Genomic DNA, 19754 nt, shown 5'->3' with positions numbered 1-19754 from the left:
TTCCGGAAAGCCGCAATAATTAATTAAATGTGCTTGAAACTAACAGTTTCATTAATTTCTGACCAGAAGTTTTTCCAGTGATCCTAATCAGGTTGAACTTATTTCGTTATCAGGTCTTGTTAAAATAAGTTCATTGAGACTTGATCAGTCATGTAACGGGGAACAGTAGTCAGGTCCTCATTCAGATATTTCCATCAAATTTATATCGGATAAATTTAATCAATATCTGTTAAATAGTGGACAAATTAGATTTCTTTCAGGAATCAGCAGATGATGTAATTAATTCTTTTTTTATTAAATATACAGAAATTTCTTGCTAATAATATTAAATTTATTTAAAATCTATATAAGTGGTAGCAATTAATTAACGTGTACTGAGGATGATGCAAGTATTAATGTTTCTTATAATATTTCAAGGTACCATTATATTATATTAATATATTGTAATTTACCTTCCAGGAAGTATCAAGTTCTAAAATAAATGTACTAAAATTGTGGAATTAAAATACAGCACTCATTGATTTTAAACCTGAATTTGGGATTTGCATTCAAGAGAGAAGAATTATTTTATTAGAATGTCAATGAAAAATGTCATTATGCTTTTATCTTATTGTGTGTGGTTTTTTAATCATAATAAAATGTATATGTCTATCTACCGGCAGTGCTATATACTACTGTAAAAATTATATAAAAACAATCAAAAAATATTAAGCACATCTTTCGTTAAGTCACAAGTATGATAATAATGCCAATAAACAATTATAATAACAAATTCTTTGCTATATTTGTTGGAGGCAGTGCTAATTAATACATTTAATAAAACACGTATGATCCGAATTTGGATCAGAATGTGAGAAACTTCACTGAAATGATTATTCAAAAATTTAAGAATAAAGGAAACGAAGTCCTTTATAGGTACTAATAATACAAATCTAAAAATTTGTACTTTGAATATTGGAAAGACGTAAGAAATTCTAAATTTGTTATTTTAACGAAATAACTCGAAATGAAATAGAATCCATATTCAAACTTGATGAGAATTTTTTAGGTATCTTATTAAGGATTATCTTACGCTAATCAAATTAAGTTCTTAGAAGGTACTAAATTAATCTGACAAAAATTTTCTAGTTGAGTTGTAATTTAATGCCATGTATAATAATAAAAACGATCCAATTTGGAATATAATTTTCGTGCACTCCTCAAACATTTCTCGTACAAACGAGTCAACGGTTTGAAACAGCGTGATATCTGATTCACTTCTCTACTTAAGTTCTATTACAGTGACATCGATCCCTCAGGAAGTATTAACGGAAAAGAGAGACGGGAATGACTCTCCTTTTGCACGAAAACGATTCGCAGAAAGAAAACGGTGGTCGTAATGTGTAATCTAGCTGCCGAACGTAAATCCGTTTCTCAGGTGCATATGCCGGTCTCTAATCTCTACAATGGGAACCACACGCCAGTCCCATCGACTCCTCCGACGCTGGAAAAGCAGTAAAACAGTCCGTTGGCCGCCCTCCATCGCGCGCGCCGTTCTTATCCTTTTCACAGACGTTAACAATGCCTACCACTACGATCCCGAAACACCGCATAAACGTCCGCCAGGTGAAACCGCGCACGTGTCTGTGCGCCTGTGTAGTGTCTGTACACTACAAGTACGGTGTTAAGGGAGTTAACGGTGTCGTGTTACATGTATGCTCGCGGGTACTCGCGCTGCCTGACTGCGGTAAGTTTCTGGCGAGGGCTGTGAGCCGCGGCGGGACTGCCCCTGTAGGCCAACTTGTCGGATATCTACGACTTTCGAAAGCTCGTTAGCCGCGAGCGTGCACGCTTAAACGGCCGCTAAATTGAAATCGATCCTCGGCCGACCCGCATCGATCCCTGCGGCCTCGACGATTGGCGCAAATATATCCGCTTCCATCTGCCGCTCGCCCGAGCGGCGGTGTGTAGCCACGATGGAGTACCTAGTACAAGGGTGCACGCGACAATTGCGCCCGAATGAGTTTGGTCACACTCATTGCAGCTTGGTTCTCCAGGCTAGTCGGAGAAGAAATGGAGATAGGCTCGAACGGAAGATCGAATTTACCATTGCGATAACACTCAAGTTATTGAGTACGTGCATTTCGCTGTGTGTCGTGGAAAATATGATGGTACGTCTGGTTTGCAAATTATTTAGATTATTGTAAATTAGATGGTTTGTGATATAGATTTTTTTTATTCTTTATTACGGAATGTGGACGATGATTCTCGTTTAATAACAGTGCGTCGACCGTGATCAAGTTATGTGATAATGGGGAAGAGTTATTAAATATGCACCACTTCAGAGTTACGTTTTTTTTTTATATTTGGTATTAAATTGTACTCAAATAAACGTTGGAAATTGTAGATTTAAAGTATTTTGAGTGCTTTCCATTTTTTGCAGTGTTTAATTTTTTACCAATAATAAATGTCATAAATCTTTTCGTAACATGCTACAAAACATATGTATGATGTAGAAATGTAATCAAACAGTCGCTAAATCACATTTGTGGATTTTCTAAATTGTATTGCCGTTGAAAATATCGAATTAAAATAATTAGAAATATAGGAAGAATAATCAATAAAAATTAATATAATTGATTAATACTTATTTTATTAATAATTTATGAATAAAGAAACAAATATTAGAGATAAAGAAGACGCGTCGAAATAAAACAGGCTTTTATTTCTGCAACTTTATATTTATTTGTATGTATTAACTATTAGTTTTATTATTGTTTATTGTAATAAAATTTGTGGTGGTATGATTTAGGTAACTTGAAAAATTTTACAAAAATATCGATTTAATCTTTGTAATAGTTGCAAATATGTATGTACAATGAATGTAAAATATTCTATAATAAACCTTCTTTTATAAAAACATAAAAATTCATTATAAAATTGCATAATTATATTGTTGTCAGCTACATAAATTGATCAAAAATTTACATTAGTTGTACCTGATTTTTTTGAAGTGTTATTAGCATGCACAAAACAAGATGTAATTTGTTAAATTTTTCTCTCGTTATACATTTTTCGTTTATTTTATATTTTTAACATTAAACGTCGCTCATATTACGTAAAAATATAAAATGTTGATGAAGTACGATTTAGGCATCCGGTATATTCAACAACTATCATTATTTTGTTTAGGAAAACATGAGTTACAAATGAAAACACCATGTCGTGATCGTGGATCGTTATAAATCAACTAACGGAGTAGAACATTTTCTCCAAATACTTTCGTAAATTCTGGATTGTACTGACTGTTCGTTCTGAGGTGACGAGTCAGCGCGAGTATGCGCGATCATGCAAATAAAATATTGCATCACGTTACGGAGCATTAATGATGATATGGCGTGTCTCACGGGTCGTGGCACGTGGTGCCAAAATCATGAAGGTGAAGTTGCTTTTACTATGGGATCACTGACACGCAAAGTGGCTTGGTCGTACGTTCTTATATCGCATGTCTTTGTCAGAAAAACTGACTAACTTCTCATCTTTTATGATACGAAGTCGACACGTAGTAATTCGTGACACGGCTTACGGATGTTTACATTAAGATCCGAATTCATAGACGTTTCTCAAGATCAGTCCGTCTTTATCTCGCATATGATGAAATGTAGTACACAAGGTAAAGACGGAGGACTGATCTTGAGATCTGAGCAACGACTATGAATTTGGATTCAAGAGTTTAAGGATTCTTGATGCAAATTATCTAAGACATTACGAACAGACTTTATAAAGAAGAATAAATACTTATACATTATTATAAATATAGTATTATTATTAAAAAATATTATATATTATTATTATAAAAATGAGTATTCTTTAATTATTCTCACTTTTGTCTCACATTTAAATGCGAATGATTTTTTCCGTGTGCAAATTGTTGCGCGCAAATTATGTTATAGGTAAAACTCTCGTTGAGTAACGTCAAATTGAAAATTTCAATCTTGTTAAGCTCACGAATGGAATATTTTCTCAAGCCGCACGATCATAGAATAGAAGGAAGAGTTTCTCGGCGCGCGCTTGCCGCATCCGTACCTACGGGAATCGCATGCATGTAATAAGCGAAAACAATTGTACGTAATGGTGCTGAACCGGAGGTGCGATTCCATCAAGTGGCACGCGTGCTCGAAATAGTATCCGCGGAGAGCATGAATTATCACGCGAGCCACTTCCATCGCGATTCTTCGAGGGATAAATCGTTGATAGGGATTGTGCTTCTCTTCTTCCCTGCGTATTACGCTCTCCATGTTGCAAAGGTATCCTTCCCGATTTCGGTGTTTATTCATTATTTAGCGCTTGTTGATCCATTTCTCGTGCAGAAAAAAAATACTATCGCGCGTATCGAAACGTGCAGCAACATGCAATCATGCAAAAATAAAACATTTTTTTTTGCTACCATCGTACGCATGGGAACTTTGTGAGGAGATTTTTGCTGCATGAGCATGCATCGCGAACCGAACTGGCAGAAATGGTGACAAAAAAAAACTATATAGACATGAAAAAAAAGCAATATTGCGTACGTATCACGCTACGGGTGGTAAAGTGAACAATTCGCTGATGCATCGAAGCGTAGAAAGTTACCAGAAGCAGTGAAAATAAATGATTGTTTTCCGTAACAATGCGCCAATAAACTGCTTTGTATTTCATCGATCGTTGCTTTGTGTTTATTCTGATGATATTTCCGGAGTATTAATAACGATTTCTTAGTTTAACGCAGACGTAAATGATGTACATACATATTTCAAACAATCTGTCTGCCGATTCTGCAAAGTTAATAGGTTGCCGTTTTAAAACTGATGACAAAAATACCTTATTTGTGAAGAAATCAAAAAGTTTTCCAATAATTATCGACGCTATAGGTAATTAAAAATGAATAGAATACATGTAAGCAACATCCGGCGTTAACAATAATATTTTTAGCTCTCTTATAATACATGAACGTATATCCAGATAAATGTATCTGAGGATTTATAATTGTAATTTGATAAGCATCGGAAGCGATGTAAGCTAAATTCTATAATTGAAATCTGGTGTAAAATGAATATCTAAAAAATATCTTAAAATTCTCGTCCGTGTTTGATAAGAAGCGGATGCGCGGAGCGAAATAAGACCGTTAAAATGATTACAAGGCAATGTAATTATTGCGAAAGTAATTACCTGTAAACTCGCTTTTTCTCGGCTTTTTCGACAGGCATTCTCGTTAATCAGAGTAGACTTACAATTAGATAAGTTTTGTACCTTTCGTATGTCTTTATACAAATTGGAAAATAATTAATTTGATATTAATTACAATACATTAATAATTTTAATTAATTTCGCAAAGCTATAATTTTACGTGATATAATTACTAATTATTAAAAAATCTATTTGTATATAAAAATCTATTTTGTAGAAAAAAATTTATCAATTCTCAATTTATAAATGAGGGGGAAAAACGCCAAAAAATTTTTAACTGTAAGCTCAGTTTAAATTGGTCAATATTAAACATTTAACCAATTATTTTTATAAATAGAAAGTTTTCAATTTTTTCTACAAAACAATCTTATAAATTGATTGTGCAATATTAAATTTGCATAGGGTAACTGCAGTATTTATGCCGCAGTCAGAAAAAATAAAAGGAGTGATGGTAATTCACACGCAACCATTCAGTTATATGCCTTTTCTTCATGTTAATATTGTGTTGTGATTTCAGGTTTTTACTGTTAATATTAACGAAACTATAGCGAGTTGAATCGATTTATTAACATAGTAAGTAGCGCAATCATGTGGTATAACCTACGTAAAAATAAATATTGAAAGGAGTTTAGCGGTTATTTCGTATAATACATATATACTAAAGTGTAGTGAGATGGAGTACAGCAAAGGCGCTTACTCTTGTATTCTTTGTTTAGTTTAATGTCTTGTACGTTTCACCTCTTTGAGACCTTTAGCGCGGTATTCATAGTCGATTTTTGTTTCAAGATCGTCTTAAGTAATGTCTTAAAATGCTAATATGGCTAATACTCTCTGATTGGTTGGTGACATTTTAAGATGGTGCTTAAGGCGATCTTAAATATAAGAATCGACTATGAATACTGACTATGTATAATAGCGACTATGAGTACCTTAGGCATTTTTAGGTATGGGATTAATACCGCAGTATAGACTGTATGATTGAGAGACAGTACTTACTTCTGTGTAAAGCACACAAAAGTCAAGTATCTGCTCTACTGTTATCGGCATGTATTAACTTTTTTAATATTACTTTATTATTATTTGTATTTCCTAATAAATTTTAATAAATTTAATAAACTAAATACACTCTATAAGTTATTATATATTTTACATTTTATTTTTTGCAAGCATTATTTGTAAATTACCTGTGAGCCGAATATTTCATTCTTATGGGATACATGACAGAAATGCAAGGGTTTTCTAAAGTTTTCTTTTCAAAATATAAAAATGCATATTTCGTATTACTAATTTTTTTTTTATAGTAGTAGACAGTATGAAGCTTTTATTGATCTATTTTCTTCAAGCATAGTAAATCACATTTGATAAATTAATTTTTGGATAGGTGTATATATATCAAAGTTGATAAATTATTTTTTAGATAGGTGTATATGTACCAGAGTTACCCTAATATTAGTTATCAAAGCAAGTAAAGTATTTTAGTTAAAAGTACAGTCAAGTGGCAGGTACAGCGTAAAATGAGCGTCTCAAAAGTAAAACTTACTCACTTTTACATTTTTAATAAACTTTTAAATCTCATGATTTGTTTGCAACATAAAATTTTTGTACTCTCTCTCTCTCTCTCTCTCTCTCTCTCTCTCTCTCTCTCTCTTTCTCTCTCTTTTATGGGTGAGGTTCGGTCAACTTAATTTCTAATGGCCAATTTTTTTATCTCTCTATAGCTATCTTTTAGGTAAAGATATACGCCAATTAACTAAAAATTCCTTTTCTTTACTGAAACTTCTGATTACGTATCTAACGGATAACTATTCTTCGTACTACTTTTCTACACAAAATGTACCAAAATTTTAATAGAAATTACCATATTCTCTGGCAAATATCTTGATAAAGTTATTTAAAAGTAAAAAAATTAGAAGTGGGACTGTCTCAATCGTATTTTATTTTAAATAAATAAATTTCTGCGAAATTTTGATAGGTTTTGATACTATAAACGCTCTCGATACGTATGCATATCTCAAGAAAAAATACGCGGATGTCTTCGATTCGAGAAAGTTACGATATCTTCTAAATTTCTTCAAGAAAGTGATAACAAGTTCGTTATGTAGAGCGCTTTTTGCGTTCGCATGCATTTTGCGTGTACAGCCGCACACGTACGGCTTTCGCCGAATATAAACGTACTTGAGTGCGTTGCATTTGCGCTTCGTCGCGCTCGCATTTGAATCGCGCCCAATAGTAAACAGAAGTATCTCCGGCGCATCTCCACGGCTCGCCGCGGACGACGAGTCGCGTAAGTCGCGGACGCACGGAACCGAGGTAGCACGCAGGCGCCCGCGTGGTTGGCGGCAAAGCGGAACCGCGTCGCGGCGCCCGGAGTTTACTCCTCAGTTGACGTAGCCGCGTCGTCGACGTAGCAACATGCTCCCCGTTCTCGCGATCCCGGTGTTCTGCGTCGCGACATGGGTATCCGCGCTGAACGATCCGTCATCAGGTAAAATTATTTCATCGAGCAGACGCACGGCTTCCCTCCGTCCTCGCACCGCTCTGCACGAATTTGAATAGCGTTAACGCACCTTACGCGATTATATGCGATACGCACATTCCCCAGCCGATGAATTAATTCCGCCTTAGTTGCCAACGACAATTCGCGACCGCGCGTCTAACGCTGGAACGCGATGACTGTCGCTCACGATCGAGATTCTCGTGAGCGACAGGGTAAAAGGGGTGGCTCGTTGCGTCGTTTTTACGACTTTTCCGCACGAGGTCCGCGTATTTAACCGCGCTCTTTCTCTCTCTCTCTCTTTCTCTCGGGTCTTTCCTCCAAGGAATTTTACGGTCGGCTTTTACGATTGCGGTTTGTTTATTACGTGGATGATAAAAGTCAGTAGGTGATTACGAGCTAGCCGTAATTTAAACGAACGAGATTGGCCACGATCGAGTCGCCAACCTATCCCGCTATCCATCGGTTTCGCGTAGCTTCGTCGCGTCGCGAGAGTTTCGCTCCGCTTCGATCCCGCGGGAACGATCGTAATGCGCGGTATCGCAAAGCGAATTTACGTTATTCCGTTGATCGCGCGAGCATGGGATACGCTACTCGATCGTAAAGTTCTCCGCAACGAGTCCGGGACCGCAAACAGCCGGGGACTCTTCGCTCGATTTTCTTCGCTGTTCGCCGTTGATCTTTCAAATCAACATTGTTGATTGGGACGCGAAGTCTCCCCCGTTCTCCCGAAAGTTTCGTCGCATTGATTGGAATTGCGGACACTAGCCAGCTAGTGTCTCCCACAAACGGTAAACGGGAGTAACCCCCCTTTTCTTCCCCTGAAAGTGGGTGCATTCAAAACGGAAACGCGTATACATGGTCGACGTTGTGCCATCTCGCTGTCTGTTTCGCCTCCTTCATCGCCGTACACCTTCTTTTTTTTTTCATTTTTTCTCGATCAACCCCCATATTCCTCCTCCATCTCGGCGCGATCAACTTTACGGTAAATCGTGGCAAGTATAAATTATCACGGCGGAAGTTAGTCCAGTAAACTCCCCTTTATCCTTTCGCGTGATAATAATTAGTCTCTCTTTCTCGGCCGGTCGGCTGGGAAATGGATTTTTCAGCCGTCGGGTGCGGGACACAGCGCGTAGATCGCGCCTGCAATCGTCCGTTTATTCGTGCTTTGAGGGAGGCGTGGGGGAGGGAAGGGGGGGGGATGCGATTGTTTGTTACGTCGGTGGGACAAACGGCGGAAATCTGAAGGGGAAGGTGATCGCGAGATTTCCGGGCGCAGAGCGGCATCGCACGTGGTACGCCCAGCGGGATTAGGTGCCAGTGAAATACGCCGGCGCCATTATAACGCGCCCTGCGCCGTAATCGCGCGGGCTAATGACTTAACGTCGAATTATCACACCGTCGGTCGAAGGCTCCGTAAATCCACTTGGCTTCGCCTGCCCGTTAATTGCCCGCCTCTTACCGCCCGAATTAGTCCCGCATTAGTTGCAAATCCCGGCTTGACGCCCCGGTCGAACGACAGAAAGAGAGTGAGAGAGGGCGAGAGGGGGAGGGAGGGAGACTTGACAGTTTTTAATCCGCGTTTGCGGGGTCGCGTCATGTCGCACCTCGATACGCAACTCGATAAGAGGCCGCAATAAACACTCACCTCCTTAAATCTAGTCGTCACGTGAGTTACTTACGAGCGGAATGCCTCTCGCAAAGAGATATCGATGAAAGGCGCGCGTGCTAGGGACCGTGACTTACAATTTTTAAAATTGTTACAGCCCTAATTCATGCATGGCGCGCCGGAGTGGAATTTTTATCGCGCACGAATAAAACAGATAGTCTGGATTCGAGTGTATTTTATGCATCTTGCAAATTAGCGCGCATATTCGAGCGCTATTTGCGTCAGCATGTATTACCAATAGCTTGAAACAGTTTCGATTTTGTGCCACTCTTTTTATTACGTATTTTTGGACGGAGATTTGGTATTCAGTTAAATTCATGTATCTTTAAAAGTCTCGTATAACCGCGATTAACATGATTAAATATTAACTTACCCTGCAAAATTTACCGTTATTTTTTAAAAATATGTGTGAAATTTAGTTTGTATTTCGTTATCATTAAAGAAATCACTATTAATACGTTAATATTTTTATAACTGTATGAAGAATAATAGATGAAATTGATATAATAGAAAAATTGAAAGTACTGAGATTTTAAACAGTATAAAATTAAAATTGTTACATCATGTGTTGTCATACCATGTTAGATCATACTTCGCACTTCTTTATTCAAACTGTTCTAGTTAAAAATACTCGCAAAATACCAGATAATTTAAGTGGGCTATATTTGGAAATGATTTTGAAAGTATACTTTTACGTAGTATCGTGCATAGTACTCCATGTTACGTTTGGTTAGCCTTATTGACGTTACTAATTTATATAAGTGTCAACGTGCTATTTAAAATTATAGAAACGTACCTATTGCATTGTGCTTTTAACACAAAAAGAATATAAAAATAAATATTTGGCTCGATAAATTCTGTCTAGGTCTTCTACGTGACCATATTACAGTCATTTAACGCGCAACGTTACACATACTTAACCGTTTATTGCATCACCTTCATGCTTGCAGTCTACATTGAGTGTACAGATCTAGTGTTGTATTTCATCGTAATGTTCCCGAAATGACGCATACAACGAGCAATCCGGTAATGGAAAGGTTAAATTAATAAAACAAGTGCTCCTTAAAGGCTAAACGTCAATTCAGCGAAAGAGCAATTTGATTTGTTAAGTACATAACTCGGGTGAGCGGAACAATTATCGCACATTTCCTATTTCGAGGTGGTGGCTGACGGCGTATGATTGACGCGCGGGCTATATTTTATTCACGGAGAAAACGACTTACACATCTATTATAAGTTTCTTCTTTTACTAACATGCTTTTATTAACACAAGCCATAGTTCTTACATTAACCATGATTGAATTTTTAATGTATCTGTCTATCATTTTTGCTAAAATTATACTATTTAATGAAAGATCACTTATACAGAAATTGAACATTTTAATATCCAAAGTTCTTTAATCGAATTCTTCAAATTATAAGAAAATTTCGAAAGCTTTACCTTTAATTAATTTGCATTTAATTTTTGCGCAGCTATTTATAATTAATCAGACATGTAATTTAACAATTAACCTTGCAAATTAAAACGTTGCAATTTTCAACGTATCTTTTATTCCGAAAAATTTAATTAAAATATAAGAGATGTATCCAAAAGACGAGTACATGTGCATTGAATTTGTATATATATATATATATACTATATATATATATATATATATATATATATATATATATGTATGTATATATATATAAAATTTCTATTATCTGTTTGCCTGTGTCCTTATACATCGCGTATGAAATAAAATAAAATAAAATACAGAAAATAGGGATATTTAAATCTTTGTAACAACATTTTCGTGTGATAACCGAGATTTTATAAAATTCAACCCCAAAGTGACATAAGTATGAGGTCCTTGAAGGTTGTTGCAGATTCCTTAGCGCAGTGAATCTTTGCTAATAGTATGTCGCGCCGAGTAATTAATTGCGGGAGTCTGTGATTGGTAAATCGTGTGATATTTGCCAGTGTGATTTTGCATTTGATTGCACCTAATTCGCAAACAGCAAACCACTGTCGACACATCCCTTCCCCCTCCTCCTCCTCCTTGTGTATTTGTACGCAGAATCGGTATTAAACTGGCAATTCCGTGGCTCGTGCTCCGAAATCTCCGTAGTAGCGAAATACGAACGCGTACGTTGGATAAATATGCGCGCAGCTAACACATATACACGCTTTTGCACACCCTACCATCAGTACGTGCGGTTCTCAGTTTTTCCGTTCCACGCGCCGCTATTTCTCATGCATCTACCTTTGGCATGAGTAAAGAGGAATGTATAATGACACGTGCGCGCGGTCCATTGCATCAAAATGCATTAACGCTATTCGCTTATGACAGAGCGCTTTCTAAAGATGACGATAAGCTCCGAGTTACATTTCTTCTATATTTCTAATTTTAAAATATACTATTTTCCTTCCTTTTTCTTTACGATTACGGTGCGCATAATAAAAGTATCGAATATTGTATATACAGAACATTATAAATTTACCGATATAGAATAAGAATACAGCTAAATTTAAGCTAGAAGTGTTTTCGATCGAGGTCAGAATATAACATGATACTTGGCAAAATGATAAAAAAAAAAAAAGATGTGCATATTGAAGTATTATTTTTATTACGGAACTATAGAAGTTTATCTTAAATTTCAACAAGTAAGTTTTGGCGTATAAAGCCTTTTAATTATTTTATCCTCATCTAGCTCGCCATTAAAGTTGAGTGGGGTACTTCTCGAGCGCGGTATTATTTTTGAAGCTGCTTAACTTTTGCGACTTATCATATTTTAATGCTATTATTAAGCAAAGTTTTATTCAAATTGCGGAGTAATATGTGAACTTGTTGGATCTTATACATTTAACTTTTTTATTATATGCACAAAATTCGAAACATATCGCATTTTTTATCAAGCACACTCGCGGTTTTGCAATTAACAAGATGTGCGAAGTCAATCGTTAAAGGCACTAATATGACTTTTCGAATGTTACGTGTATGCATTAAGAACGTAGACACAATGCGATGGCAAGATATACAACGACTGGGAAACTCATTAGGATAGAGAGCAGCGATACGTTTATGCATTCGGTGCATCGTGATATATCGAGGGCGACTTCAAAGTACAGTTCACAATTAGCTCGGTACTATCGCGAAATTAATTTCTTTCACGCCCTTGGCGTATAGGTTCGCGACATGAGCGCACTTACACTTCTAAGCTAATGACATAAACAAGCCGTTGGTCGATGAAATCCTTTTCATGCCATTCTTTTCATGCTATTCTCATGCGACAGTAACGTTGTCAAGCTAATGTGACTGGCTCACAGATTTGTTGTTCGTTTTTTTAGATCCGCATAAATAATATGAGAAATAAACATGTTATGTCATCTCACATATATAATTATTATTCAAGACTGATTAATTAATTTGTATTCAATATACAATTTGTGCTTAAGATTTGAAAAATCAATTCTTGCCAAAAGAAATTTTGTCCATATATTGCGAGATGAAAATTAACTAGGCAGGTATAAACAGCGCGGTATGCGCGAGAGAATGAAATTGAAGACTTATTCTCCTCCATAAACTCGCGTGGGAGTTAGCTTCACAGAGACCCGACGCGACGGGGGGTTAAGCGAAACGTTTTCTCGCGGCAAGAATGGAATTGTTAAACAGCGTTTCCGTGCTTGCATGTGCATGTCCCTTCGCGAGAATGCAGGCTAGACACCTGCGAGGTGATACGATCTCACGACGGGGTCGAGTGGGACACGGCCGCGTAAATTATGGCGGCGTTTTGAGTTCGCGCTACCGCGAATTCAGCTAACGACCTTTTAACTTCTGGCGATGGTGGTGCCGGCGGATCTGCCCGCGATGCAAAAACGACGCTTTTCGACGACGACGACGACGACGACGACGAATTGCACGCACTCCTGCGCTATTGACTCTCCGCATTTGTCTCCTTCCAATTGTCACGCGAACGGCCATTGCGCGCGTGCGGCCGCATGTTTGTCTCCTACGATCGACCGACGCGCCGGGGAACGCGGCGAAATTGGATCATTTCATCGAACAGACGAAAAAAAAATGCACAACGTGTTAACAGCGACGTTATTGGGAATCTGGCGAAGCGAACGTTGTCATCGATTTTAATTCAATTTTACGGTTTCGCGACCTTTACGAATGCCTGTTATCGTGATCACCAGTTTTACCATATCTTCGTAACGATGTTTATAACAATACGTCTGTTCGAATCTATATATACACACCTTTGTGTCAATTTTATATATTACTTTTTATTAACTATTTAGAGATACTACACGCACTTGTATAATCTATTTTTAATATGATTATTAACTCTGGTATACGTTATGATTGTATTATCATGTGTTATCGGCTTATCTTTGATATATGTAATGTAAATCAGCTTACATAGACCGTATCTACTAAATATTTATACATATTAAAAATGTATGTTAAATGTCTATTTAAATAGTTGAATGTAATTCTTTTAATGATACCTTGAGACATAACATTTTATATTTCTCATTTAATTAAAAATAAGTGACCTCGGATTTCGATTGGCATACATACTTGTCTTTTTTAAAACATTTAGAGAGATATTTTTGAAATACCTATTAAAATATTTTTGAAATATAATGTCACAAAAATTAATAGAGTGACGTTAAAAATATATAATAAAATTACAGAATCGGATTAAGTTATATATAAATGTAATAGGAACATGAAACATCACGTCTAAAGTCAATTCGAAAGTCAATATGACGACTTCTATGGTGACTCGCGAGCTTCTGATTTTTCTTTGACAAATATAATAAATATATTGGGATTTTAACTATGGCCGCTTCGATAACGATATTTCACGTCTATATTCATACTGCACACTCATATTTGAGAATATAGTATGAACATAGACGTGGAATATCCTTATTGAGGCGGCCATAGTTAAAATCCCAATTGCAACCTGATTGCTTACAAGCTTAATGTTGCAGAATTTTTTTGCCGTATCTCACCCACTTATCGTTTCTTCAGTGTCGTGTTCTGAGTCAGATATGTGTAATTCTTCACACTCTTTAGATCATGCTAAGCACCTGCGCGTAGCGAAAGTTTCATGGTTAATTACCAATGATGAATCGTGAGGCAGCGCTAACGACGTTCGTCGAAGAAAAAAGGAGCATTTATCATTGCCATATTTTCATCACCGGCCTACGACATAATATCGCTTCGTAATTCTGACATTGTACCGTTCCTTCGTTTTCTTCATTTACACGCTCCACGTCAGAGAAAACGTCATGACTGATCTAACATCAGTTATATTTTGTTATCCATTGTCAACTTTCTCGATTTTTCTTCATACTTAATTGTGATATATTTTCTTACGGTAGATGTTTATTTCGAATAATGCTTTCCTTAAGTCTGCAACGATTCGAGTGAATTCTAAACACGATGTTTTACAATACGAACATGTGTTACCTTTTTTCTAAATAAACAAAAACTGTTTTTTAAAACAAATAAATTTAATATTGAGTGAAAAATTTACTTTAAAAAATTAAAAAAAATATTTTTATAAGAATACTTTTATATTTTTTAAAAATATTTTTATAAAAAATATCAATTTAACTTGCAAAAATTTGTGGATTTACACACATATACACAATCATGTAAAAAAATAATTGAGATTGTATTTTTGTCTTGCAAAAATGTATTTTAAAGTGATTTAAAAATTTATATTTGTTGTGAAGAAGTAAGTGAGAGGGATTTGGGTCAACTTGTTTATTTATTTTACATAATTTTTTATTTTAATTAATATTGCATTTAAATGTTAATGTTTGCTAAATAATTTATGTAAATAGTTTACATGATGCTGGCTGTTATTATCGCAGTGATAATTACTATAAAAGAAGTATTTTGACACAAATGCCACTTTTTAAATAAATATTTTATTGTTTACGTTGTCCAAATCTTATCGCGGTCTTAGTGAAATCCGCTTACAATTGCTATTAGATTTAATTTCCTAAATCTAATTTCTTAAATGCGGTAAAAATATTTTTCGTGTTATAAGTACAAGAGAAATCAAGAAAATTTCCATGCCAAATCAAGAAAATCAAATTTCTTAAATTATATTAAAAGGCAGAAGAGAATTAATTAGTCCTACGAGATACGATATTTTGTTAGTATATATAAGTTGAAAATTATATCAAAACGTATACATTGCAAGAATTGTGGATGCATGGTAAATGTATTACTTTGCTTTTCTTAACGATCTTATTAACAGCCAAGCGCAGCCATTGTACTAACTGTAACCTTTACTGGTAATTAACAAAACATTAATAACTACATCGTATATCACGCAAATTTATCGCTTGTCCGAACTGAACTCGTCTTCGTGTTCCCGCAGCGTGGCAACTCTTTCGCGAATTAACAATCGTAAATTAACGATCCACCCAGAGAGAGATCTTGACAAATATATCTCTCCTCTTTCTCTCTCTCTTTCTCTTTCCCTCGCTCGGCCGCATTCGCTATCGCTCCTTCTCGCGCGCAATCAATCACTTTATTTCGTAGGCTGCTCGATGAAAAATCACCGAGGTCGCAATAAATCACAAAACCGAGTTATGAAAGATCCACACGCGCGGCTCGGCCACCGACCGAGACGGGCGCGTGATCGCGATGGCTTTCGAAAGCGCGCGCGATCGTGATCTGGATTGCTCGACTGTTTTTTTTTTTTTTTTTAATGAAGTTGGATTTTTTGGATACGGATGATAGAATAGTGTACGCGTAACAGAAACGCGCATCTTTACAGTTCTTTTAGCGTCGATACAAAAATTCACCCGCATCCCGTCCTATGCGCGCGTCATCGTTCGCGTGTCTTGAATACGCGTTTGATCGAGATGCGGACAACTTACACGACCATGCCGCGCTGCACATTCATGCTCGAGCAAATTTCGACTGTATCCTCGTCCCCGGGGTCGAATTATTCTCAAATTGTTGCCCGAGAGCGCGGACCGCCCGAAGTTGCCGAAACGGCGGCATTGATTCCGCGTCGCAGATTCGCCTTTATGCCCGCGTTACGAGCGGTTTGACAATTCGCGCGGATCCTAATGACCGGGTGCCCCGTTTGCAAGTGAATTTATCATTTGCCGCGCGCTATTTAGACAACGCTAGAGGCAGAGGGGAAGAGAACGGGGCAAGACCTTGTTTTCCTCGACGTTTTACACTGTCGTTGCCGCCGCTGTTTACGCGTCTTCCGCGACATGAATCTCTCGCGCGCTTTAGTCACGGCGCATTACTCCCTTTGCGCGTAGGGGAGGCGTGCGAATGAAGAACACTCGATTATTCATTTCTAACGCTCTCGCGTGTCACGGCGGCGCGGCGGCGTCGCATCTCAAGAAAGTCACGTGCGCGAAGAGTGTTTTTACAAGTGGGTCGCGGGCAAAAGCGTCCGCGATAATTGCTTAGCCAAACACGGTGACTATTTAAACAAAGCCATACCGCGCGTCCTTCCCGAGTTTACTCGACCCAATTCTATTGTCTCTTTCCACTCCCCTTTCACCCCCTGCTGCCAGATCATAGGATTTCGAACGACAGTTCAGCAGAATCGAAGATTATCTTGAGCACGGAACGGCTCCGTTCACGATCGCGGTGCACGATAGAATCGCTATCACTCCTCCGCAACCGCCGCCCGTGGAAGTAGAATCGCTCGCCACCGTAGCCGGCGAGGTGGTGGTTGGTTGGTTCTCCCAGCGTAGTTGTCGGCGCGGACAAGCCGAGGTAGAATCGGGGTATCCAATTAACGGCACTCTTACTGGGCAAGTGTTTAAACTCGAGTAAAGACTGAAAACCCGCTGAAATACGAAATTCTCATGGCCCGATTAACCCCGTTGCACCGCGAAATCAATGAGTAACGGCAGGAAGAAAGGGTGAGCAAAAGGGTGGGCGAGCTATTGGTCCGAGTCGGCAGGGAGGAGGAGAGGGAAAGACTATATAACCACCCCCATTATCAACCTCATTAAAGGTACCTACTTGCCCTCCATGGTCGCTCACCCGACTCCGAGCTCAACTCTCAGCTCAACTATCGAGGCTGCCCGCCAACTCATTCCCGATTCTCATAGTGCGCGCGCGCAACCTCGACACGCCAAGTATTTTACAGTCAGTTATTTAACCCCAATTAATTAGTCTATCCGCGTGCCGCCGCAACTTTTCCCCTAGCTGCACTCACGCTTCGAGCAGTCGTTATGTTCGCGCCCGCGTGCCGTCCGTATCAGGCTACTTCGTTACAGATTATCACTCCAACGCTCACCAACCTGGCTTATTTTTGTTCCACTTGTCTGTAGATTTTCGACGCGATCATATTTCACTGCGGCTAATCGTCGAATGTACTCGTCGCTGCGACGGGGAGTGTTGGCGGTAGTGGAGAGCAGGATTCCTCAATTTTCTTTTAATTGCTTGTTTAATTCCGCTTATCTCTTTGTAAAGACGTCTCTGTATTGGACAATTACTACAGTTTTTAACATTTTTGGAAAATACTCGTCAAAGAGGTACCAATTCATATTCAAAATAATTTTAATCATCAAAAATTTTATTCGTTTCATTCAATGACTTTATAAACATTTTTTCTCTCTAGAAAAATTCTTATTTTTGAAATAAAAAAAGAGTTCCTCGTTAAGTTAATACCTTTCTGTCATTCATACACGCTTTTATATGTAGGTTATTATTAAAGATAAAAAATGAATGGTCACCTAAAAAGATGGCTGAATAATATGGCTCATATAAAGTCTCCTATTCAAGTCGGATTATCTCTAATTTTGGTGATTATCTCTAATTACGTGAACGAGTTATTTTAGAGATATAGTACAGTATTCCTTTAAGATAGACTGTGGTTTTTCTTCTTCTAAATATGCTGCAGTAATATTTTGGCAAAATTCTAACAAATCAAATAAAACAATTTTACAATTAACCCATTTTGGACATAAAATAGCAATTTTAAATAAAAATATCTTCAAATTTCAATAAAAACTTATTCAGTTTATAATTAATTGTTAAATTCAAATTTTATAATAAATCTAACAAGGGAAACCAAAGAGTGTTCATCAAGTTTTTTGATGCCAATTTTTTCAGTAATTTCTGAGGCTAAAAAAATATACGTATCGTGGTGTTCATCAACACGCGGCTTTGTTTTCGAGTTGATGAATTTCTGAAAATTCCGAAAAATTGGATGATTCGTTCCTACGAATCGGGATAGAAGTTCAATAATTTTTTTTTCCTTTAATATGTGTTTTGTTGTTTTTATTGAAAATGCGTTATAATATTTAGTTAAAATATACGACACAGCAATCACAGGAAAGTCTGACATGGAAGAGACATCACTACTTTATATACAATAAATGTTATTACAAAAATTCGTATATTATGACATTGATATTGAAATTGTTTGAAAGAAATAATACACGCAATAGAACCTTGTAAGTAAAAAATATAAAATTTTTTGTCTTAAAATTTGTTAAAAAGATTTCAACCATTTGCTCGAGTATCATAAATACGCATTTTAGATCCGCTATATTGAATTAATTGCATTTAAAATTTTTAGATTTTTATTTGATTTGTTTTCAAATCTAATTATCAGCAATCAGAAATATCCTCGAGTATCTGATTTCAAATGATTGGGTTTATTTTTGAATTTTTGATACTACCGTAAGTCAGTTTTGACATTTCAACATTTCTAATTTTCATAATCCGATTTTATATTCGTAATGAGTCAAAAAACTTCTGTATCAAGTTTAAAAAAATTCATAAGAAATAATATATGCTTCAAAAAGTTAATGGGAAAAACTTTGTAGTTACCTTATAAATAAATTATCGTTTGCTTCTATATACTTCGCAATCTAAAGAAGCTATCTCAAAATAATTCTTGCATGACTTTGAAAAACCGATAGGCATTAAATAATTGAGTATAATTATTCCACATGGCTTGAGCTTCGTTATAGTTTGCATATAAATTGTCCTTTATAAACTATACATTAATTCATTTGCGGCGTGCGTTTGGGGCCATGTTGCAGGAAACACAGATGACCGTTATGTTTATCGTAGAATTATTGTCGAACTGGCTAATAGAGCGTCGGCGACGTTAACGTAAATCACATGTTTGATACGACAGTCTTTTGTCGTTCATTGGCAATTAACCATCGAGACTATGGTTTCTTCCGTGGACAATAAATTAGTACATATCCTTAGGAAATCAACAGAGATCTGCCAATGCTGAGTCTCACATTTGCTTGTACCGAGCGCGCGTCTGTACACAAGTCTCGATCGATCACGTACCGTTTTCTATCTCTGACTACAATGCGGACGAACGGCTTCCGTTAACGAAGCAAGACGGATTACATAGTAACCGGAG

General features: G+C 37.0%; 1 protein-coding gene across 1 annotated transcript in view; it reads left to right on the top strand.

Moving 5' to 3' along the window:
- The first annotated feature begins 7587 nt into the window (after positions 1-7587).
- The window catches only part of LOC105193926 (protein amalgam), an 86079-nt gene continuing 73912 nt past the window's right edge, over positions 7588-19754 (top strand). The window contains exon 1 of the mRNA XM_026130644.2: positions 7588-7690. Within this exon, the coding sequence (XP_025986429.1) occupies positions 7618-7690 (73 nt within the window). The 5' untranslated portion in view covers positions 7588-7617. The remainder of the gene's footprint in view (positions 7691-19754) is intronic.

The sequence above is a fragment of the Solenopsis invicta genome, chromosome 6 (assembly GCF_016802725.1).
Source record: "Solenopsis invicta isolate M01_SB chromosome 6, UNIL_Sinv_3.0, whole genome shotgun sequence".
NCBI lineage: Eukaryota > Metazoa > Arthropoda > Insecta > Hymenoptera > Formicidae > Solenopsis > Solenopsis invicta.
This window is presented reverse-complemented; position numbering and strand designations above follow the sequence as displayed.